At 36.3% G+C, this 23,858-nt stretch overlaps 2 protein-coding genes across 7 annotated transcripts; both read left to right on the forward strand.

The window, feature by feature from the left end:
- The first annotated feature begins 3,365 nt into the window (after nucleotides 1-3,365).
- On the forward strand, nucleotides 3,366-10,110 carry LOC306870740 (B-cell CLL/lymphoma 6 member B protein-like). The gene is made up of 12 exons (XM_079418166.1): nucleotides 3,366-3,483; nucleotides 4,050-4,114; nucleotides 4,398-4,620; nucleotides 5,358-5,588; nucleotides 6,035-6,181; nucleotides 6,305-6,500; nucleotides 6,951-7,174; nucleotides 7,452-7,564; nucleotides 7,649-7,789; nucleotides 8,120-8,250; nucleotides 8,475-8,612; nucleotides 8,713-10,110. Exons 3-12 carry the CDS (start codon nucleotides 4,406-4,408, stop codon nucleotides 8,860-8,862), a joined length of 1,686 nt encoding a protein of 561 aa, XP_079274292.1. The 5' UTR covers nucleotides 3,366-3,483; nucleotides 4,050-4,114; nucleotides 4,398-4,405; the 3' UTR covers nucleotides 8,863-10,110.
- A 2,690-nt stretch (nucleotides 10,111-12,800) lies between these two features.
- LOC306874379 (monocarboxylate transporter 13-like) lies at nucleotides 12,801-23,798 on the forward strand. Of its 6 annotated transcripts, none has more exons than XM_079424379.1 (7): nucleotides 13,803-13,827; nucleotides 16,540-16,590; nucleotides 16,720-16,961; nucleotides 17,068-17,211; nucleotides 17,298-17,554; nucleotides 19,160-19,685; nucleotides 20,903-23,798. In XM_079424379.1, exons 2-7 carry the CDS (start codon nucleotides 16,544-16,546, stop codon nucleotides 21,157-21,159), a joined length of 1,473 nt encoding a protein of 490 aa, XP_079280505.1. In that variant the 5' UTR covers nucleotides 13,803-13,827; nucleotides 16,540-16,543; the 3' UTR covers nucleotides 21,160-23,798. The 6 variants fall into 6 exon arrangements, with proteins under 6 accessions (XP_079280504.1, XP_079280507.1, XP_079280505.1 ...); XM_079424380.1 differs by having other exon boundaries at nucleotides 13,822-13,827; nucleotides 16,540-16,603; XM_079424378.1 differs by lacking the exons at nucleotides 13,803-13,827; nucleotides 16,540-16,590 and adding an exon at nucleotides 12,801-12,931.
- The last annotated feature ends 60 nt before the right edge of the window (nucleotides 23,799-23,858 follow it).

Raw genomic sequence — 23,858 nt, forward strand, 5'->3', positions numbered from 1 at the left:
CATTTCACTTTAATTTAAGAAACTGACTGAAATTTGAGAAATTTCAAATCATTTGCATGTATTTGGTTTTAGTTATTTTCATTTGTAATTGATTTAGTTCTAATTTTAAGTACGTTATATATTAAACATTTTCTGAACAGTATAATAGATTCTACACATGACCAGTATATTATAGCCTACTAAAATATACTTCACATGTAACATCAAAATATTTATCTTTATTTTAATAAAATGATCTGAATGCTTGAGATGGTTGTGCTCATTCATTCACGAGCCATTATCTATCAGCAAGTGGCTTATTTGTAGTGTTTTAAATCATTCGTTTTCAATGCTGCAAGTTGATTTGGGTATCACAGCATTATAATGTCCATTGTTGAAAATGGATATTTGTTTTGAGATATGTTAAATATTACATTCAACAGTGTTATTAAAATTATTAGTGTTTCTAAATATGAATGTTCAATGATGGCTAGGCAATCAAAATAAAACAAAATTGAATTCTGGCCATACTAATATGTTATGCAATTTTAAGCCACTATTGCCTGGTGGACAATGAAAAAGTGAACTAAATTTAAATGATTAAATGTGAACAATATTTAGCTGTATTATTATTTTCTTAAAGTTTTGTACATTTTAAATTTTTTTTAATGGGTTGCCAAAAATTAAGCAAAAACAGTATGTTATATGAAATGTTATTACAATTTAAAAGAATTGTTATATTTTTAATCATTTGAGCATCTATTACTACAGTCTTCGGTGTTATTAAATTACTAGTGTTCTATTTTTTCTTTTTTTGTGCATGTAATGATCTCAAAGGTAATCTAAAAGTGTAAATGTCTATGCTCAATTAAATATCAGCTGATAGCAATAAACTAAAATAATCTATAGCCTTATACTGGCCAATAGCCATTGCAAGTTAAAGCAATCATTGCCTTGTGCATGAAAAAAAAAAAGGAAGGAAAAGAATCTGAACCATATTAAAGAGCAAAATTTCATATAGTCTTAATTGTCTGTGTCTTTATGCCCATTGGTAAGTTTTCCCTCCAAACTCTCCATGAACCGTGAGTGAAGAAGGTGAGGTAACTTTCCGCTTGTTTTTGAGCTACTGGAGACCTACACGGGCCCCCATATCCCCTGTCTCATTCTCCTGCCTGCTTTATTGACGGATGTCCTGCGCAGGCGTTTCATCCCCGTCTCTGGCTCTGTGTGTGTGTGTAATTGTGTGTGTCTCACAGGAAGCTTTAAGGGGGGGCTGTGGAGTGTGGTGGAGTGTGGGGGGGTGGGGGGGTGGGGGTTCCATAGTTCCTGCACATCTGCAGGCTGCATTTCGCTAGGTGTCGCTCAGTTGTTTTTCGGTCGTGAGAGAGGGATATCACCCATATCACTTTTTTTTTTTAACTCTCCTATTTCCTTCCGCTCATTGCCCATAGCAAGCTTCCAGAAGCGCACACACACACTCTCCTGTCACAGGAAGCCAGACAGAGGTTTCCGGCAACCCTTGAGAGAGGCAGGTGAGGCCTAATTTGGCTGTACCTGCTGACCTGGCTGCATTCACTGAGTTGCTTATCTTTGGTCTGAACTAAGGTCGTGCCCTTTGTTTAAGCCATGTTTACTGTGCAACCTGGTTCAATCAGTCCATTCTAAATTACTTTTAGGAAATTAACTCTCCAGACTCGTTTCAGATGGCCTACTTAGATTACTAATGTATCCTCAACGTACTGAAGTTGATTAAGTTGAGTTAAGTTTAGACTTTGGTGCAAAGTTTGTGCTATACAGTCATGGAGATATGGATATATTTTTTTGGCTAAGCATTTTCTAATTTACATTTGTGGATAAAATTATGTAAAAAGCTGTTAAAAGTTGAGACTAAAAAGTTGGAATTTTGTTGGATATAGCTGATATATAAATAAATGAATTTATTATTTTGTCATTACCCCTGTAATTAATTACTTTAAGTTGAATGTTTTAAAAAAATAATGATATTATTATATTTTCAGAATTCCAATATACAGAAATAATACTTTAATTTAGCAAGGATGCATTCAATTGATCAAGTGTCAGCAAAGACATTTACTTTGCTACAAAATTGTTGGGTCACACTTTATATTAGGTGGCCTTAACTACTATGTACTTACATCAAAAGATAAGTACAATGTACTTATTGTGGTCATATTGTATTGCAAAACACTTATGCTGCTATTGAGGTGGGATACAGGTTTGGTGGTATGGGTAGGTTTAAGGGTGGGATAAGGTGTAAGGGATGGGTCAACAGTGTAATTATAAATGTAATTAAAGATGTAACTACATATAGGTATTTTTAAAAATATAAGTACAATGTAAAAACATGTATGTACACAATAAGTGCATTGTATCAAATGGTATAATTTAAATGTAAGTACATAGTAGTTAAGGCCACCTAATATAAAGTGGGACCAATTGTTGAAATAAACGCTGTTTCTTTGAACTTCCTATTCATCAAAGAATCTTGATGAAAAAAAAAAATCACCATTTCAACAAAAGTATTAAACATTAAGTGACACTGAAGCCTGGAGTAATGATGCTGAAATTCAGCTTTGTTATCACATGAGTTTTTAGATATTTTAATATTTCACAATACACATTGTGCATATATTATGCACATTATAAATTTAGCTCTGACTATGGTTTTAAGTTTGCCAGATTAATTTAAAAATGTATTCTGCAGCATTAGATTGCACAGTTCTACTCAATCTTATTTTGCCTTGTCATCGCTCTCACTCCATAAAAGACAAGCTTGTCAGATGAATTCTTATGACAAAGTTGATGTATTTGCAAAAACTTCCTCTGAGATCGTTTCCCTTGTCCTGGACAGAGACTGGGTCATGCATGTTTGCTTTGGTTAGCTGAACTCCTGGACAGTGTTGACAGGACATCTGACCCATTGACAATGCTCATAAGCTCACGCAGGCCAACACACCCTACACACTCTAACACACAAACCTACATTCCCTGAATTCTTCAGTTCCACACAAACATTTGCAAAACGCACACAACATGCATAAAAAAGCACTCTATACCCACTTTCCTGTCATCATTAAACATAAAAGAGCTCTAATACACAACTATAAATACTGACACACGGGGGCCTGGAGCCTTTTCCCACTGAGCTTCCAGCGCGTGGGCAGCATAGGGGGATTTGGCTTCGTGTTTCTTTCCCCTGATCAGAGACCATCTAGATCCGGACCTCGGTCATTATAAGAAATGCTACAAAACTGACCCAGGAGCAGTGTGAAAAGGCAGCTTCTACTAACACAGGAAATAAACACCCTGACTGAATGAGACTTCCTGCACAGTGTTATAAAGGATACTCTCTCCTAGGTCAGACTGGTCAGTTTTTAGAGACACATTTGAGTGAGGGAGGTTAGAGCGTGTGTGTGCAGCTGGGATCAGAGTAGAGAAGCTGTAAGAACAGGGTGGTGTGTGTTCTCGTCCCTGCTGGTCGGGGTGAGTTTTCCCATTAAATCTTTTTTTATGCATTTTTATAGATGTTTTATTTTTAGCATATGAATTCACATTTCCATTCAGTTACTCATAAATGTGATGCTTTTTGATTGTTATGCTCAAACCACATGTAAAATGTGTCTTTGATGGATCCTTACTCAGCTAAAAAGGTGTTATGAATGAGGTTTCATCGTTTTTACGGGAGGAGGCCCTTTGCAGGCAAAATGCGATGAATGAATATATTTTTGTTATATTTTTGACTCTGAATTATTACAATGCATTTGCTAAAGGTGGTGTGGAATTTAGTAATTTTATGATTTTTTTTTTATAAAGATTTACTTAAATTTACTTTACCCATTAGACTTTCACTACTAACTGGACTAACGCAATACTCAGTGCATCACACTTATATTGTTTATGATATTTCAGTTTTGCAGAATACTTCTGACACCTGCAGATGTGAAGTTGTATCAATGATGTTGTTTAGAAAATGACATTTTATTTTAAAGTTGTTTTATTTGATGCATGCAAGTTAGAATTATTTATTTTCTTTGTTCTTTTGATGGCAGGTACGAGTAGGGAGCTGGCCTCCCCAAATATACACTTTTGAATCTCATTTCATCATCTTTGTCAGGTATTGTTTTCTTTGTCAGCATATTTTCTGAAAAAGCTTCACAGGACCATAATTAATTTGACTAGACCATATTGTTATTTAATTAACTTTTGGTTTATATTTTTAATATTTGATAAATATACAAATTAAAATAAAATTTTAAAAATACCTTTAAATATTAGTTGACTTTAGTTAAGTATATATATATATATATATATATAATTTTGTTAAATATACATATTAAATTATAATATTATTTATAAATACCAATGCATATTTTATTTATATATCCTTTATCCAACAGAAAAATTAATGCAAATGGAAGAGGGATACCGAAGCTCCTCTGAGCACGCTGCAGCCGCCCATGTGATGGAGGTGAAAGGCTACATTAAGGAGTTCACCCGTCACTCCAACGATGTGTTGCTGAACTTAAATGAACTGCGGCATCGGGACATCCTTACAGATGCCACGCTGCTTGTAGGCACTGCCAGGCTGCGTGCCCACTGCGCCGTGCTCATCGCATGCAGGTTGGTCAACAGGGAGTGCCATGATGTACAGTCATTCACTTTCTCCCACCCTCCCTCACGTCTTCTTTCCGGCCCCCCTCGGCCTGTTTTCCTGTTTGTGCCAAGATTTGTCTTTGTCTGAAGACATTAGCTCACTCCTGCATGAGATCATATTCTGCCTGCGGCACATCTTTTGTCTCACAAGTGTATTGTATCACAGTAAATGCAATTTTTTGTTTGTTTTTAGTCAGCTGAAACTTTGTTTCTTTGTTTGTCTTAAGATCTTTCACTGTTTCTACATTCAATTATTTTAAAATAAAAATACTAAGTAAGATAAGCCTTTTTTGCAGTGTGGATTACAAATTTTGTCTTGTTTCTATATAGTCCAAAAAATATCTAAAAATTTATAAGCAAAGTGACGTAAGATATTTAGTCTTGTTTCCAGGGGAAAAACTACATTATGTGCATTTTGCTTAAAATAAGTAAAATTATCTGCCAGTGGGGTAAGTAAAATATTCTTAACGAGTATTTTACTTATTTTAAGCAAAATGCACTTAGTTTAGTTTTTTCCCCTGGAAACAAGACTAAATATCTTACGTCATTTTGCTTATCTAGTAAATGCATCTTAATTTAAGGTTTTTTAGATAGTTGTGAGTCGAAACAAGACAAAAATAGGCTTACTAAGTAAGATAAGCCGTTTTTGCAGTGCATGTTTCGTTACCTTTTCTTGCACCTAAATAAACATGTGTTTTCCACAGTGGATTCTTCTACACTCTCTTCTCTCGTCGAGCGGCCGGTGCTGGCAGTGAGCAGGGGTTTTCTCTCACTCTGCCAGAGGGGCTGGACGCATGCAGCGTGTCCCTGCTGCTGGACTTCATGTACACCTCCTGCCTCCCTCTCACGCCCCGGACAGTATCTGGCGTGCTCGCCTCTGCTACCTATCTGCAGATGGAGCATGTCGCTGACACCTGCCGAGCATTTATTCACAGGTGAGAATGAAGACCAAGGCAGAGGAGGTAGCAGAACACTGCAGTCGAAAAAAAATGTCTGAACTTTGCCAGAAAACATTCCCTGTTATTTCTTAGAAAAAGGTACAAAGCTGTCACAGAGGCAGTAGCCTAAGATACAAAAGCTGAAAGGCACATCTTTGTATTTTATGTACCTCTACATCAGGGGTGTCAAACTCAGTTCCTGGAGGGCTGCAGCCCTGCAGAGTTTTGTTTCAACCCTACTCCAACACACAAACCATCTAGTTTTCAAATAAGCTTGAATGACTTAATTAGCTGGATCAGGTGTGTTTAATTAGGGTTGCACCCCTGCTCTAAATGGTACATATTAGTACTTTAAAATAAAATATTAGCAATTAAAGTGTCAGAACACCCAACTTCAACTTCACCCAACTGTACAGACTGAAAGTTTTTTCTTTTCTCTGCAGTGAAAGGATCTCTGTGAGTCCTTCTTTGATGGAGCCAGCCCCCAGAGCACCCCTCGGTGGAAGGTCACCACCTGCTCATCCCACCATCTTCTCCTCACCCTCCAGGCCTACCGCTGAGGCAGAAGATCCCATCCCAGACCGAGCCAGGTAAAAGGGTTATGGAGGGAAGGTCTAATAATAAGTATTTGAATTGCATTTGATGCTTCAACTGTATCCTATCTCAAAAAATTGTTATCAAAAAGGCATACAATTCATTGACTGTATCTACAGGGTTCCAAGTGAAAGCTTTGCCTCGCCAGATCTAGAAACTTGCCTGATTGCTATCCCCAAGTCTCAGACCCTAAAATTAGAGGAATCTTCTCCTGCAACCCCATCCACACCATCCCCAGACAGTCCTTCCCATTCCAGCGGGCAGCCCAACTCACCTGCTGAGTCCAGTGGCTGCAGTCTGTCTCCCCAGTTAAAGGTGTGTTTGTTTATATGAACTCTACCTTGCAAAAATTTGGGGCCAGTAAATTCTCAGTAATGACTTCTGAAGGATCATGTGACAAAGACTGGATTAATGGTTGCTGAAAATTTAGCTTTGCCATTTACATTTTAAAATAGATTAAAACAGTTATTTTAAATTGTAATAATATTTTCACAGCATTACCATTTTTCCTGTGTTTTTGATCAAATAAATGCAACCTTGCTGAGCATAAGAGACTACTTTAAAAAAAACTTAAAAAAACTTCTTACCAAACCCAAACTGTTAGAAAGGTAGTGTGTAGCAATATATGCAAATTGCTTTCAATCCATGGAGACTGCATTAAACATTTCAGAATTTGTTTTTCTTTATGCTTTAATGTAAATCTTCAATGTTTTGCTGAGCCTTAATAAATTAGTATTTACTAATTACAATATTTCCTCCTTACAGAAGCGATCTGAATCCAAGCCTGCTCCTGACCCAAAGGCCTGTAACTGGAAGAAGTACAAGTATATTGTCCTCAATCCTCTCTGTGCCACACCTATAAAGGAGGAGGGGCCTGAAGAGGAGCAGCAGCCGCAAAGCTATGCTTCTATTGACAACGATAGGATGGAAGTCTCATCTAAGACAACGAATAACATTTGGACAGGGGAGGAGCCTGGTCTGAATAATAGGTATGTTTTGGCCCTTTTCACTTAATTCAGGGCTGTCCAAACTCGGTCCTGGAGGGCCGGTGTCCTGCAGAGTTGAGCTCCAACTTGCATGGAAGCTTCTAGTATGCCTAGTAAGAGCTAAACTCTGCAGGACACCAGCCCTCCAGGACCGAGTTTGGACACCCCTGACTTAATTGATTAAAGAACTTCTGACGTAACTGTTTAATAATATATTGTTATTAAGGAATTAACAAAAATTTTCAATGTAATGTATTGACCATTGTTCTGTTTCCTCTAGGAAAACCTTGTCTCTTCCATATAACACATCACAGCAAAAAATATATTTTAGTCCCCATCATGTTGTGGACAGCAGTTTGCAGCCCCTGCCCCTTTCGATCAGTGAGGATAAAGGTGAGTGAACATCTCTTAGCTTTACTCTGAATAGATGTGCTACAAAAGTTCACAGACTGATCTTATCCTCTTCATTTTTAAAAGGTCTCTGCAGTCCTTATATTTGTACCCAAATTGCCAATCAGAGTCATTTACTGGGCCAACACTCAATCAAGTTTGAGAACCTCTCTACACAGCTCAGGTCCCCTGTAAATCAAGCCATAAACACAAAATCCTCCTGCTCAGGTGAGGCTGCTGACTCAACAGATAATGTTGGCTGAACTATGTGACCTACTTATATACAAATTAAGTTGTGGAATCTACTTCCAGTTGCGATATGTGAAGCAAGTCACTTAGTATTTTTAAATCTTACTTGATAACTTCTTTATTTTGTTTTTTATGTAGTTTCATGTATATGTTTGTATTATTGTTTTTATTATGTAAAGCACTTTGAGAAGGTTCTTTTAAAGGCATTATATGAAACATAATATATTGTAATTATACATTTAAATGTATTATTACTAGCTCTGACCTCTTTCTCATTCATTTCACTCTTTTATGCTTCCGCTGACTCAGGAGACAAGCCTTACCGCTGTAATGTGTGTGGAGCACAGTTCAACCGGCCTGCAAATTTAAAGACTCATTCCCGCATCCACTCTGGAGAAAAGCCCTACCGCTGCGACACATGCGGAGCCAGATTTGTCCAGGTACATCTGCACAGAATCGCATGTATCATTCTTATTTTCAAGCATTTAAAATATATTCTTGAGTATATGTAGGTGCAGAGGGTTTCTTATATATAATTATCACACATGCATACATATGTCAAAATAAATGTTGATTTATTGTCTTTTTCCTTTTTTATCTATCTTGTTGAAAAAGAGTTAAACTAAAATGATGTTCTTGTAAAATGTGTGTATGCGTGTTGTAGGTAGCTCACCTGCGTGCTCATGTTCTGATCCACACTGGGGAAAAGCCATACCCATGTAACACCTGTGGAACACGTTTCCGCCACCTGCAGACTCTGAAGAGCCACCTGCGTATCCACACTGGAGAGAAGCCTTACAGCGTCAGTTATATTTGAACAAATATGTATATATACAACTACATACCTCCATACTGCAAAATGATGTTGAAATCGCACTCTCTGCTCTAATCTTTTCTTCCAGTGTGAGAACTGTCACCTGCACTTCCGTCATAAGAGCCAGCTGAGGCTTCACCTGAGACAGAAACACGGCGCAATCACCAACACCAAGATCCGCTACAAGGTTCTGGCTGACCCGTACCAACCTGGACCCACCCTGCTACAAGCTTGCTAAGAGGCATGTCGAAACATCTCAGGCACTGTTGCTATATGCTCTTTCTGCAGATAGGTCAAGATCTAAACTGAAGATTTAGGCTGAAGATTGATGGATCTATAAAACAGTATTGTAAAGCGTTTAAAGAGGTGGAGTGCTGCCTTCGAGGACAGCTTGACTATAAATGTACCAATGAATGTAGTCTTCCAAGAATGCAGCACTCCTGCACTAGATGTGCTGACTACTATCTTTATTATTTGTTAAAATATTTTTATTTATTTTGATTTGCATTCTTTATTTTCCTCATGCTATTTAATCAGTTACTTTGTTGTCATATTGGCCACTTTTTCTGTGGCAGGAAAAATGGTTAAAATCATTGTCAAAAACTATATATGGCCCTATTCAGATGGTAATTGTTTCTCTTGGGGGATATAAGAGTATTATGACAAGATCCTAAACAATCATCATCCATATAGGGCTTGATGAAAACAAAGCATGTTATTTGAAAATACTTTAATAGATATGGAATTAAATGTAATTTGTTTTGTTTCTGTTTGCTGTTATGACAAAGATGGTTTGTGGCAAAGTGTGAAGGCATTTATTTGGAGTTCAGATTTGAGGTGCAAGTGCTGAATGAAGGTAAAAAATGATAGAATATATGGAATTCTGCAAGAAAGTGGGAAAGATAAGAAAGATAGATAGATAAAGAAGAAAGGAAGTGTAAAGAAGGAATTAAGCATGTTTGAGAGAACAGACATTTGTATGATTTTTGTTTTAATTAATATGATGTCATTTTATTTATTATTTTGTTTTGCCCAAAAGTATTGCTCTTATTTGTTCATAGATTTTTTTCTGGTGTTTGTACTATATTCTGTTTCCTATTTAAGAAGATAACAGAATAACCAGAATGTAAAAACTCAAATATAACCTCTTAGTTGTTTATTTACCAGTTATTCAGTATGTTAACGTACTAATTTAAAAGGCCTGGAGCCTATTTAAGTAATAAGAATAAAATTTGCAGAGGACTAGCCTCTCTGTGTATCGTCTTAATGATACTTATTTTTGAGAGACCATTTCATGATTTTAATGGTGTATTATAGTTGCTGAGAGTCCAAGCAGGTTGAGGACTCACACTAGCCAAACTAATATACATGTAAAGATTGATGATGATGATGAGGATAATGATGTCAACAATAATATGTTGTGCTTTTTTGCTGGACAAAGACAAGACCTATTTTCTATAAATTAAAGTTAAATTAATTTCTCATTAAATTGTGTGTGTGTGTTTATTTGTCTGCTAGTGTTGTTTTTAGTATTATGGTGATATTATTATAGTTTTTATTTTCTGTTTTAATTTTGAAGTGTTAGTAATTTTTTGTGTGTTGATTTTTAAAATGTGTTTATACAATTTTTATTCATTTTTATGTCAGCGAAACATAATAAAAATAAGAACCTTGGTCAGCTGTTCTCATACAATCCTAATTCTTTAAAATCACATGAAGAGTGGGAAAGTCTTTCACTTATGGAACTGTTAAACCTGAAAGTAGTAAATCAAGGTACTTAATAGTAAACTTAAATGTTTCAAATCTAAATTCAATGTCTGATTCCTGGAGCTCAGAAGAACAAAGAATTCACCTCTTAGCCCTTCCTTCCTCCGATTAGCTCACAACTTAGACCCGACTCAACCTAAAGTGTCTCAGCTTCTCTACGGGTGGTGCTGGAATAGGAACAATGGAGCAGCTGGCACCTGTTTCCGGCTTTAGACAAAAACTGGCCTCATGCACACACTACCTGTCTGTTCATACGTATGGAAGTTTTCCTCTTAGGTTGACTATAGGAGGAGCACCACCTGCTGTTTCTTATTTTATCAATGATCAAACATTGGAAATGCTCACAGATCACTGCTCTTGTGTGCTGACCTGTAGTTCTGAGGTTTAGTCCTGTTCCTGCTTTCATCTGCTCCTGAAGGCAAACATGTGGCATGTGGAGATCATTGTGTGGCATTTTAACTAGATCACAGCTCACAAAATTTTATACAGAATCAAACATCATGTTGATAGTTGTTTAGTTTGGTTCTGTATAAAACTTTGTGAGCTGTGATCTAGTTAAAATGCCACACAATGATCTCCACACATCCCATATACAGTTAGGTCCATATATATTTGGACGCTGACACAATTTTCATAATTTTGGCTCTATATTCCACCAGAATAGAATTAAAACGAAACAATCAAGATGAAATTGAAGTGCATATTTTAAGCTTTAATTCAAGAGGTTGAACAAATTATACCATAAAATGCTTAGCAATTACAACCATCTTTATACACAGGTTCAAATGTTATTGGACAAATAAAAAAATAAAATAAAACAATGTTAATTTTTTATATTTTGTTGAGAATCTTATGCAGGCAATGACCCACTAGAGACTGGGCTTCCTCCTTTGTGATGCTTTGCCAGGCCTTTGCTGAAGCTGACTTGTTGTTTGTTTGTGGGTCTTTCTGCCTTTAGTTTTGTCTTCAGCAAGTGAAATGCATGCTCAATCGGGTTGAGATCAGGAGATTGACTAGGCCAATGCAGAATATTCCACATTGCTTTTGATGTTTTGGGACATCATCCATTTGTACTATGAAGCGCCGCCCAATCAACTTTTCCATTTGGCTGAATCTGGGCAGACAGTATATCCCTATACACTTCAGAATTCTTCTGGCTGCTTCTGTTTTCTGTCACGTCACTAAACACCATTAACCCAGTGCCACTGGAAGCCATGCATGCTCTACTCCTCCATGTTTCACCAATTATGTTGTATGCTTTGGATCATGAGCTGGTCCAAGCCTTATCCATACTGTTTTCTTCCCGTCATTCTGGTACAGGTTGATCTTAAATTCAGCCATCCAATAAATGTTTTTTCCTGAAGTGGTCTGGCATTTTTAGATGTTTTTGTCAAAGTCTAATAGCCTTGTTTGCATCTTGTGGTGAACCCTCTATATTTGCTTTTATGAAGTCTTCTCTTGATTGTAGACTTTCACAGTGACATGCCTACCTCCTGGAGAGTGTTCTTCTCTTGGCTGGATGTTGTGAAATGGTTTTTCTCTGATCATCTACTACTGTTGTCCTCTGTGGACATCCAGGCCTTTTTATGTTGGTTAGCTCACCAGTGCGTTTTTTTTTCTCAGAATGTGCTAAACTGTTGATTTGATGTTCCTGCTATCTCTCTGATGGATTTGTTTTGTTTTTGAAGCCTAACAATAGTCTGTTTCACTTGAGAGATCCTTTGACCGCATAATGTGGGTTTAGAGCAACTGCATCCAAATGCAAATGGCACACTTAGAATCAACTCACCTTTTGCCTTCTTAACTGATGAAATAACGAAGGAATAGCCCACATCTGTCTATGAAATGGCTTTTGAGTCAACTGTCCAATACTTATGGTCCCTTAAAAAAAAGAAAGAAGGGGAAGTCCATATTAAAGAGCTGTAATTCCTTAACCTTTCCTCCAATTTTGATGAAAATACCCTCAAATTAAAGCTCAGAGTTCATTCATTATATAACTTGAATATGTTTTGGTCAACAGAAATTGTGCCTGTGTCCAAAAATATATACAAAGAGGTTGTCAAGAAGATGAGAGTAGCAATGAAGTGTTGGTGAGAAAATACTGTATACAAACATTAAAACACACACAAACTTTCAAATAAGTCTAAGGTGGTTTATCTTAGCCACCTAAGGGAGCGTAAACCAGATACCCACCAGACAGTACAATTTAGAAGAGTAAACAACTTTAGGCTGCTTTACGTGTTGTAAAAAATAAATAAAATAAAAAATAAAAATGCTTAACTTAATTTACCGCTAGTGGCCGCTGTGATCCCATAGTAGAATGTTAATAATCACAGACACTAGTTTTAATGTATGACAGCATGTTCAATGTGCTCTACGGATGCCTTGAACCTTAACATTGCACGCATAGTTTATAACTAACATACATTATATTATTGTAAACAAATGAAAACTGGCCAGCTCGTGAGCGCGCTCTAGATGCGGAGCTTTGCGGAAATGAAACCAGCACGTGCGAGAAACAGCCGCTTCAGCAGGAGCAGGTGAATAAGTAGAAAGTAGCCATCGACGATGTGCTTAACAATATATGTTGAATATCTATGTTTATTTGATTTGACCTAATGTTGACTCAACAGGAAAAAGCGTAAGCGGGTTATGGGTAAGTAATTACCAGGGTGTTCCAGACACATTACAAATGCATTTTCAAACTTATTTCATTTTGCTTCGAATATTTTATGGTATTTTCACAAATTCGGGGTCGTATATTGTATGTCATTCCATTTGTTCGTGTCATACTGTTTTGTCTAAAAGGCTTTAGTGTTTCATTTTACTACATTGTATCTGCTGACAGTGTTTGTGCGCTACATCCACGATAAAAAATAAAATAAAAATAGGCTATTCTCGTTTGTGGTGCTACTTAAATGCCATGAATGCATGACTAAATCGTGACATTGTCACTGTCATGTTACAGTGTGCTGAATATCATCAATGCAAGATAACGAGACAGGTTTGTTATTTGAACAACAAGACTGATCTCATGAATATGACTTAACTCACGCTCAGTAATAGGCGTCACGTGACCTAATTAATATTTATGAGCCATATGCATGATTTTCATTGGACGTATTTTTACGTCTGACCTTTTTTAACATTACCATATAATTGTTATTAATTCGGTGATCTAGTGTGTTGACCGGTATTTTAAAACTGAAATTTAACATGAAGCTACAAAAGAAAATATTTTAAATAATTAATTTACATCGTTTTCAAATGTGTACGAGCACAAATTAACATCTGAAAATATTTTCATAAGTCTTCAAATTTTATAGTATATTATAAGCACCTGTAAAAGCACATAGGTTGCGTAATGATGTGTTGCATGGACATGAGACGTCTGTTTCGTCCTAAAGGCAGACGAGATTGATAGAGAGGGCAAAAGGTAGGTGCATCATGCTAGTTTTTATTTTAGTAGTTATTATGTTTGCTATTCCTTTTGATTGTGCCTATTTATATGCGTATAGGTGCACATTCAACATTTAAAATCGAATGTTCTTGTTTGGTTGTGTCAAGAAAATTACAGTGTATACTCAACGTTTTAGTAGTTTTAATGAAACATGCTAAATTAAATATGTTAATAAAAATATTTTTAAAGTAATGAAGTATGAAGTATAATTAGTGGAGAAAATTATATTTAGGGCAGTTTGCATATTATTATTTTGTAAAATATTATTATTTTTTACAAGCAATACTTATCATTTAGGGAAAGGAGCATTCACAAAGTCCCCTGTATGAACAATTATAATTTGTTTGTTTGTGATGAAACATGGTCCTGCAAAATAATGTTTATCTTTCCATCTTTATTGCACACATCCCACAGATATAAAGTCCAGATATAAAATTAAAGCTTCTATCCACTAGCAAGTGGTGAGGTCAACAATATCCTTAATAGGCCTATATTAAAATGTTTTACAGTATAACTCTGGTATAGCATTATAATAATAAAGAAGAGCTTTTGAGGCAGCTGTACTTGAACATATAATTGGTATTTTAATATATAATTAGTTTTTCATATAAAGTAGTTCAGCAGGTTTTTTGGAGGCTTGTCATGTTACATTTACATTTAATCAGATTTTATCCGGTTTGTGATATTCTTCTTTATCAGCAGGTATTGATTTGTGGACTAGTCTCTCTGGAATAATTTTCTTTACCAATAGAGTCTAGAATTAGGCTATGGAGTTGTTTAGGTTACCATTAAATGTTTTAATTAATTTAATGTAAATATACAGCTTTTCTAATTTGCTAGAGACTAAAACTCAGCTGTCTGTGCATGAAAATACTGTTAAGGGTTAGTTTGGTTTGGGAATATAGCCTACATGTGCTGCCTGGTAGAATGTGTTTTAATACATTTATAACTAATAGGTTTTAATGCACTGCAAATGTTTTAATGCATTTGTTAATAGTACATCCTGTTTCTACCAATGTTTTGATGTTGAAGTTAGCTCATTCTGAGAAACAAAACAACTAATTTTGTTGATCACCCAGCGGTCATCCTGACCTGAGCAATCAGATTTTGATTGGCTCAAATTTTCAGACCATTGGTAATGACAGTTCAGAGTCCACCTCATGATCAACTCATGATCAACATTTTGTTTCAGGACTAAATTAAAGACTTTACTTCTTCAAAATAACATACAGGTATATGTGTGTGTGCTAGAGGAAATTAAAGCAGGATTAGAACTGACACCTGACTTAAATTAATATAAATCAGAATCAGAATCAGAATGAGCTTTATTGCCAGGTATGTTTGCACATACGAGGAATTTGTTTTAGTGACAGTAGCTCCACAGTGCGACTGAATGACAGCAACAGGACAGGACACAGATCATAAAAAAAATAATGTACAAATATACAAAAATGGACAATGTGCCAAATAGCACAAACACAATATACAAAATAGACAATTCAGTATGTACAGGTATGTTAGGTACAAATTTGAAATGTAATAATTATGTGTGTAAAATAAAATAAAAAGTATTATAGTGTTGTGTGTTTCATGTTTATTGTTAAGAGTTCAAGTGTTCATGAGATGGATTGCCTGAGGGAAGAATCTGTTCCTATGTCTGGCCGTTCTGGTGCTCAGAGCTCTGTAGCGTCGACCAGACGGTAACAGTTAAAAGAGGGAGTGTGCTGGATGTGAGGGGTCCAGAGTGATTTTACCAGCCCTTTTGCTCACTCTGGATGAGTACAGTTCTTTGAGAGTGGGGAGGGTTGTACCAATGATTCGCTCAGCAGTCCGGACTACCTTCTGTAGTCTTCTGAGGTCAGATTTGGTAGCTGAGCTGAACCAGACAGTTATTGAAGTGCAGAGGATTGATTCAATGATGGCGGAGTAGAACTGTTTCAGCAGCTCCTGTAAATAATCTTAGTTTTAGAATTTAAACTGGTAGCTGTTTAACAGCACTGTTACACCGAGTGAACAGATGTGTTTACTTTCAAGGTAATGTTAAAGAGACCATGAACGGTATGATAGAGACCAGTTATTTGTCAAGAAACCGAGCCCTCTGTAGTAAATGGGGTTAAAAAAAAAACCCTAGAAGCAACCTAATTACTTTTATTGTTTGTTTGAAGATCTTATAATGTTGTCTATGACACAGTTAAAGGTTATGGACATTTATTTACTCGCGCTTAGGCCATCCAAGATGTGGATGAGTTAATTTTTTTTATCAGAATAGATTTAGAGAAGTGTCATTACACCACATGTCTAAATAGCTAATACAAACATCCCAATAATACACGTGACTCCAGTCCATCAATTAATGTCTTGTAAAGCTAAAAGACAAAACAAATCTCTCAAGGCATTTTTTACTTAAAACCATTGCGCCCAGCTAAATACGAGTCCTCTATCCATAATATTGCTTTCTCCAGTGAAAAAAAAAAAAAACTTCTCTGAATCAGGAGAGAAATATGCACAGATCAAGGGGATAACAGGGGATAGACTTTTTCACTGAAGGAAGCGTTATTATGGATTATGCATTGGTATTTTGGCAGTACCAGACATTACATATCTCTTGATGGATTTGTTTCTTACAAACATACAGCTAATATGTTAGTTGATGGACTGGAGTCATGTGGATTGCTGTTTTTTTCTCAGCTGTATGCACTCTCATTCTGACGGCACCCATTCACTGCAAAGGATCCATTGGTGAGCAAGTGATGTAATGCAGAAGTTCTCCAAATCTGTTCATATTAAGAAACAAACTCATCTATATCTTACATGGCCTGAGTCAGTTTTCATTTTTGAGTGAACTATTCATTTAATCTGTCTCTTCAGTGCAATCATGGAAAAGCCCCAAAAGACACAGGAAGAGCAGCAGTCGTCCCCACAGATGGCGGCACCTGATGGGGGTTGGGGCTGGGTGGTGGTGGGGTCTCTTTTCGTGTCTTCTGCCCTGGTGTTCGGGCTCATCCGCAGTCTGGGCCTCTTTTTTGTGAAGTTTGTGCAGTACTTTGGTGAGAGTGCTCAGGCGGTGTCCTGGATAACATCCATTGGCTTGGCCGTGCAACAGCTAATGAGTAAGTTAATTCCTTCTTTTGTTCATGTCTATATCAACAAACACAACTGGGTAAAACAACACAGTTTGGCTTCAGCATTCAATTGATTACATATGCCTGCCTACAGGTCCAATAAGTGCAGCCGCATCTAATGTATATGGAGCTCGTCCGGTTGTTATGATGGGAGGATTCCTCTCAGGCCTGGGATTCATTCTGGCTTCCCAGGCAACATCTCTTTTACATCTTTACCTGACCATGGGATTCATTTCAGGTGGATGCTTTTGTAAATAGTGTCTTTAATTTCAACCAGTGTAAGGATCCTGATTCTTGTTTTTACTCTGTGTTTATCTCTGTTAGGTTTAGGTTGGGCGCTGATCTTCACCCCTACCGTTGCGTCAGTGATGCAGTACTTCACCTTGCGGAGATCTCTAGCCATGGGCCTGGGCTTCACAGGCGTTGGACTTGCCTCTTTTGCATTCTCTCCACTTTTTCAGTATCTAGTAGAAGCCTATACTTGGCGTGGGGCCTTGCTTATACTCGGAGGCCTCAGCTTCAACATGATTGCTTGTGGAGCTCTCATTCGGCCTCTTGGGAAACCAAAGGTTGTGGTGAAGGTATGTATTTTGATATATACAGTATACAGTAAATACTATATATATATATATATATATATATATATATATATATATAAAACGTCTCCATTTTTCTCAGTAAATACATTTCTAAAGGTGCTGTTGACTTGAAATTTTCACCAGATGTCGGTAACAACCCAAGTATTCCATACATACAAAGAAAACAAAGCAAATAAATTCAGAAATTAAGTTCTGAGTAATAAAGCGGAACAACACAGGGAAAAAGTATTGAACACATGAAGAAATGGAGGTGCAAAAAGGCATGGAAATTCAAGACACCAGCTGAAATCTATCAGTAATTAGAAAGCAATTATTGCCCCTAGTCATTGGATATTAATATTAGCTGGTTCAGTCCCAACACCTACAGTACCAGGATGATGAAGATGAAACAAGGGTGGACATTTCAGCAAAGACAATGATCCCAAACACAGCCAAGGAAACTCAGTCAGTTGGTTTCAGAAAAAAATAATAAAGCTGCTAGAATGGCCCAGCCAATCACCTGACTTGAATCCAATAGAAAATAAGAACTAAAGATCAGAGTTCATCGAAGAGGCCCACAGAACCTTCAAGATTTGAAGACTCTGTGGAAGAATGGACCAAAATCACACCTGAGCAACGCATACCACTAGTTTCTCCATACAGGAGGCCTTTTGAAGCTGTCATTGCCAACAAAGGCTTTTGTACAAAGTATTAAATTTCAGTAGTTAATTTTATTACACAGAACTTCTAAACTTATTTGTTTTGTTTTATTTGTATGTAATGATTACTTGGGTTATTACCGACATCTGGTGAAAATTTCATGTCGACAGCACCTTTAGAAATATATTTACTGGGAATAATGGTTACGTGTTCAATACTTATTTTACCCACTGTAAATAAATGCTGTTGTTTTGAACTTGCAGTTAGTTCCCCAAAAATATTAAGCAGAACAACTGTTTATCAACAAGCATGCAGAATTTTGCAATTAAATAGTGACAGTAAAACATTTATAATATCCTAAAATATATATTTCACATATATATTTCTATTCATCAAACAATCCTGAAAAAATGTATCATTGGTTTCCACAAAAATAGTAAGCAGCAAAGCTATTTTCAACATTGCTATTAATAAGAAATGTTTCTTGAGCATCAAATCAGCATGTTGGAATGACTTCTGAAGGATCATGTGACACTGAAGACTGGAGTAATGATGCAGAAAATTCAGCTTTGCCATCACAGGAATAAATTACATTTTAAATAGTTAAAATAGAAAACAGTTATTTAAAATTATATTAACATGTCACAACATACCTATTTCGATTTTTAATCAAATAAATGCATCTTTTCTGAGCATAAGAGACCTTTTTTCAAAAACTTATGGACCCCAAACTTTTGAACAGTATTTAATAAATAAGTATTTATAATATTTAAATTAATTAAAATATTAATTTATTTAACAATTGATGACTAATATATATATATATAATGATACAATTAAATACATTTATATTTCATCAAAATGTATGATAATGATTGTTCTGCAGTTTAACAGAATATAGGAGGCTTAATAACTATATTGGTTTGTTTCTTTTTGTGCTTTTCTCAGACTGAAAACTCGACCAAGCTCAACAAATGTTCTTCTTTGTTCTCCCGTATCTACGAGGGCTTTGACCTCTCTCTGCTTTCACACCAAGGCTTCCTCACTTATTCCGTGGCCATTACCTTATTCAATGCCGGCTACTTCATCCCTTACGTTCATCTGGTTGCCCACAGCCGTCACATTGGTTTCACTGAGTACCAGGCAGCCTTTATAATCTCTGTAACCGGTGTGGCAGACATCGTGGGCCGCGTAGCCTCCGGCTGGTTCTCGGACCTGGGCAAAATGCGGATGCAGCACATGCTGGTGGTGTGGACTGGGTTACTGGGGCTCTCTCTGATGCTCATTCCTGTTGCCGTGGTTTACTCAGGACTGTTGGTTGTCGGTGTGGTCTATGGGTACTGCGCAGGAGCGATGACGCCGCTGGCGTTCGCGGTGATGCCGGAGATCGTAGGCATGGAGCGAATGCTTGGAGCCCTTGGCCTTCTGCAGCTCATAGAGAGCGTTGGAGGGCTGCTGGGAGCACCACTGTCTGGTAGGAGCTCATGAGATCATCACAATAGTTTTATTTACTTACTTTACTTACTTTACTTTTGTCATTTAGCAGACGCTTTTGTCCAAAGCGACTTACAAATAAGAAAAAGTAACTAAAACTAAAAAGTTACAACTCTATATACTATCTACCCACATATTTAAAAAAAATAAAGAAATTAAATAAAATTGACACATGCATATAACAAAAACATTTCAATAATAAACATATCAATGTAATAAAAAGCTGCCGGTGTCCCTGCCCGGTGGAGTCGCGCGGTAGAGTCGATGGTCTTTACACTCTTTACTTTTTTACTTTTGTCATTTAGCAGACGCTTTTCTATTTAAAGGAAAAGTTCACCCAAAAATGAAAATTTGTTGAAAATGTAATCACTCTCAGGGCATCCAAGATGTAGATAAGTTTGTTTCTTCATCGGAACAAATTTGGAGAAATTAAGCATTGCATCACTTCCTCACCAATGGATCCTCTGCAGTGAATGGGTGCCGTCAGAGTGAGAGTTCAAACAGCTGATAAAAACATCACAATAATCCATAAGTAATCCACATGACTCCAATTTGTCTTGTGAAGTGAAAAGCTGCAGGTTTGTAGGAAACAAATCCAACATTTTAAACCAAAAAATGTTGCTTCCCACTAAAATATGAGTCCTCTATCCATAACATTGCTCTCTCCAGTGAAAAATTGTCTTGTTTGAATCATGAGATAAATATGCTCAGATCAAGTACTGTTTCAAGCAAAAACAGTTTTAAACAAATATGTTGGTAAATTTTGATGTGAGTGGACAACAGGGGATGGAATTTCTGGAGGAAGCATTATGGATTTTGGACTCATATATTAGCCAGAAAGTACGCTTTAAAGTTAAAATGCCTCAAAGATGGATTTATGAACACAGCTTTTCACTTCACAAAAAATTAATTGATGGAATGGAGTCATGTGGATTGCTTGTGGATTATTGTGATGTTTTTATCAGCTGTTTGGACTCTCATTCTGACGGCACCAATTCACTTCAGAGGATCCATTAGTGAGCAAGTGCTATAATGCTTAATTCCTCAAATCCGTTCCCATGAAGAAACAAACTCATCTACATCTTATATGGCCTGAGGATGGAACTATTCCTGTTAAAGGCCAACAAAATTGATTCTGATCTTTAGGTTTACAATCAGCATTAAAATTATTGTTCCATCTCCATTTTTTCCTCCCAGGCTGGCTGAGGGACTATACTGGGACATACACGGTATCTTTTATCGCTGCTGGAAGTTTCCTCGTGTTAGGTATGTTAGTTACAATGACTCTTCCCTATTTCTGGTCTTGTACAGCCCCTCCACCCCCATCACCTTCAAAGAAGTCGTCTCAAGATGAATCCATTGAAGATGGACTTCTCAAACAAACTCTGTCCTCAAATTCTGTACCTGAGATATCCTGTCCCTTGGATGATATACCCTACTCGGATATGGAGTAAAAGGTGTGTTGGAAGAGTGATGTTACACATCTAGTGAAAGAATGAGAAGAAATACCTCAGGAAATGATGCATCATACTAATTTAGGGAAAATATGATTTTTTAGAAGGATATTTTGCATTGTCAGACAGGACGTAGGCAACTATTGGCATTGGAATCACAAATTGTCTTGCACTGAATGGTTTTATACCTCATTTTGTAGTAAAACTTTTTGTGGGTAATTTCAGTTAGTGAAATGTCCCCCATGCCAAAAAAAAAGTGAAGTTAGCTATTAGTGCTTTTCACCTAATAACAAGACAATCAATTTGATGGAAGTTCTCGGGTTGTAAGAGAGTTTGAAAAGCAATAGTAAGTTTACAGCTCAAATTTCCAGTTGGCCTAGCTTGTATAAAGTTCAAAACAAGTCTGTCTTAACGTTAAATCTGGATTATTTAATCATTCCTTATATATACAAGTAGGCACACGTGTTTTTGGACATGCAACAAAAAAATGAGTGTCCTTCAAAAGTTGTATAACAGGACAATAGCAGCATAAATCCTTATCATGATGTAAATGCAATAAAGTAACTTTGCAGTTATCAAGACCAGCTTTTCTTCTTGATTACATAATAATGGCAATATATGGTTGCCACTGTCAGACACCACAGCTGCAGCTGTACAGTGTTGTTTTAGTATAATTTAGATATACTATTATAGTTTTTATATTTTCAGTTGTCATTCTATAGGTATCCTTACTGAAACTGCATCCATATCCTAATGTGGAGCTAATTTTTCTTAGACTTTCGAATTATGCAAAAAGTTTGCATCTGGAAAGCTGTCAGTATTCGTTTTAAAAAAGCCATTATTCTGCTTCCAATCTTTACAGTTGTACAAATAATTTTAGAGATACTTAGCTCTAGTATTTTTCTGTTCTGAAATCAAGATCTTTTTATTAAAAAATATTAGATTTAATTAAATTATTCATTTAAATCAAATTTTTATTTTTTTTAAATATTGTCATTGTTTTCCCTTGCTAATTCAAAATCACCATCAAATAAGGATTTGTGCTGATATTGTCCAAACACCCCACTTTGACTTGACCATTTAAAAAATGAATTGAGGGCACTGTATATTAAATACCATGGTATAACACTGCACCTTGGTACTGCCATATTACTATTTCTAAGAGTATGCTGGCAAAATACTATTTATTTTAAATGATTGTTTTTAATATATTGTTACAATTTTTGTATTTTTAAATTATTGTGACATACTTGATGATGCACAAATACAGCTTCAGGGTTTGGTGGAAAGACTGATGCTTGTGGTTTTTGTTAATCATAGTTACTGAGGAGCATTCTGTATTCATGGCTAGTAAAACATGAGAGCTGCTAGCAAGAGTTTTCTAGATTCCAAACAAGCTTTTAACTGCTTAGTCGTCATCACATATCTGTTGTCTCATCAAGCAAAAGCTAAAATTAAGGCAACGCGTTTTGCCAGTATGTTTGGTGCTGGAGGCTACTTTACAGTATAAAAAAAGCAGGAAGGCAAGCTAAATGCTAACACAATGCTAATCCTGTTCTGCTCCTCATGTAGAGCATTTTTCTTTCACTTTTTTTACACAACTTGCTGTACCTTACCTTGATTACAGCTGGACTGTTCTTGAGTTGCATATGGTGGAATACGATGATCACATGATGTTATTAATGTTACTAGCATTGTCGGAGGCATGGCATTTTAATGTTGTCCTTTCAGGGTCAAACTGGACCATGTGATTTGTGTATTACATTTGAAATATTGTATGATGGGAATCTTGCCCAACATGAAGGGCTTTTTCTGTGATCTTCAATATCACTGATCACTGACGTAAACAAATTCACTTAGAAATCATTGACCAAACATGTCACGCACCAAAGTCTTTGTTACACATTACATTCTTCAGCACCTTTTAGTTTTTATTTTAAATGTTTATTTCACTTAGTGCAAGAGCTTTACTGTGCACAAACTGGTGTAGGTTCATTTAAACCTTGTTAATTCTGTACTTTCCGCTGGAAAACCTTGAATACTAGTCACTAATGCTGTTTTAAAGATACACTTCTCATAAAACCAAACTTGTGAGCCTTAATCTTCTTAGACTGAGAGTCAATGAGCTCAGCTACAGCTAGACTTTGCTTTCTCATGTGAGAGGCCCTTATTGCTTTGAGATTAACAGCACTGCCTTTACACACAGTTGTCTTTAAATGCACTGTACTAATGCAATTATACATGCTCTTTAGCCTGTTGACCTCAATATGATTTCATTATAGTATCAGAACTGAGACTTGGATTAATTTGGATCAGTTAAGTCATATTCTAAGTTTATTAGCTTTGGAGTGCCATAGCAGGCATTTAACAATTTTTCATCTTCTGGTTCTTTGAACTTTATAGCTTTAGATCTACACTGTACAGATCACTTGATCTAATTAAAGATCAAATTAAAGGTCGGGTAGTTTTACCTTTTACTTTTAACCTGGTTACCAGTCCATGTCTTGTGCGTTATGTTTTAATTTTCCAAGAAGCGCACAGCATGGCAAGATGGGTTTTACTGAAACAGTACAGTATAAAACTGTTTTAGGTAGACAGATTTGTGTTTTAATGTGGTTAAATAAAAGGCTATTTCTGTTTTTATTGTACTATTGTTTTCTTGTTATATTTTATACACAGTTATTCCTAAGTTCTAATAT

This window comes from Barbus barbus (assembly GCF_936440315.1).
Source record: "Barbus barbus genome assembly, chromosome: 1".
Lineage (NCBI taxonomy): Eukaryota > Metazoa > Chordata > Actinopteri > Cypriniformes > Cyprinidae > Barbus > Barbus barbus.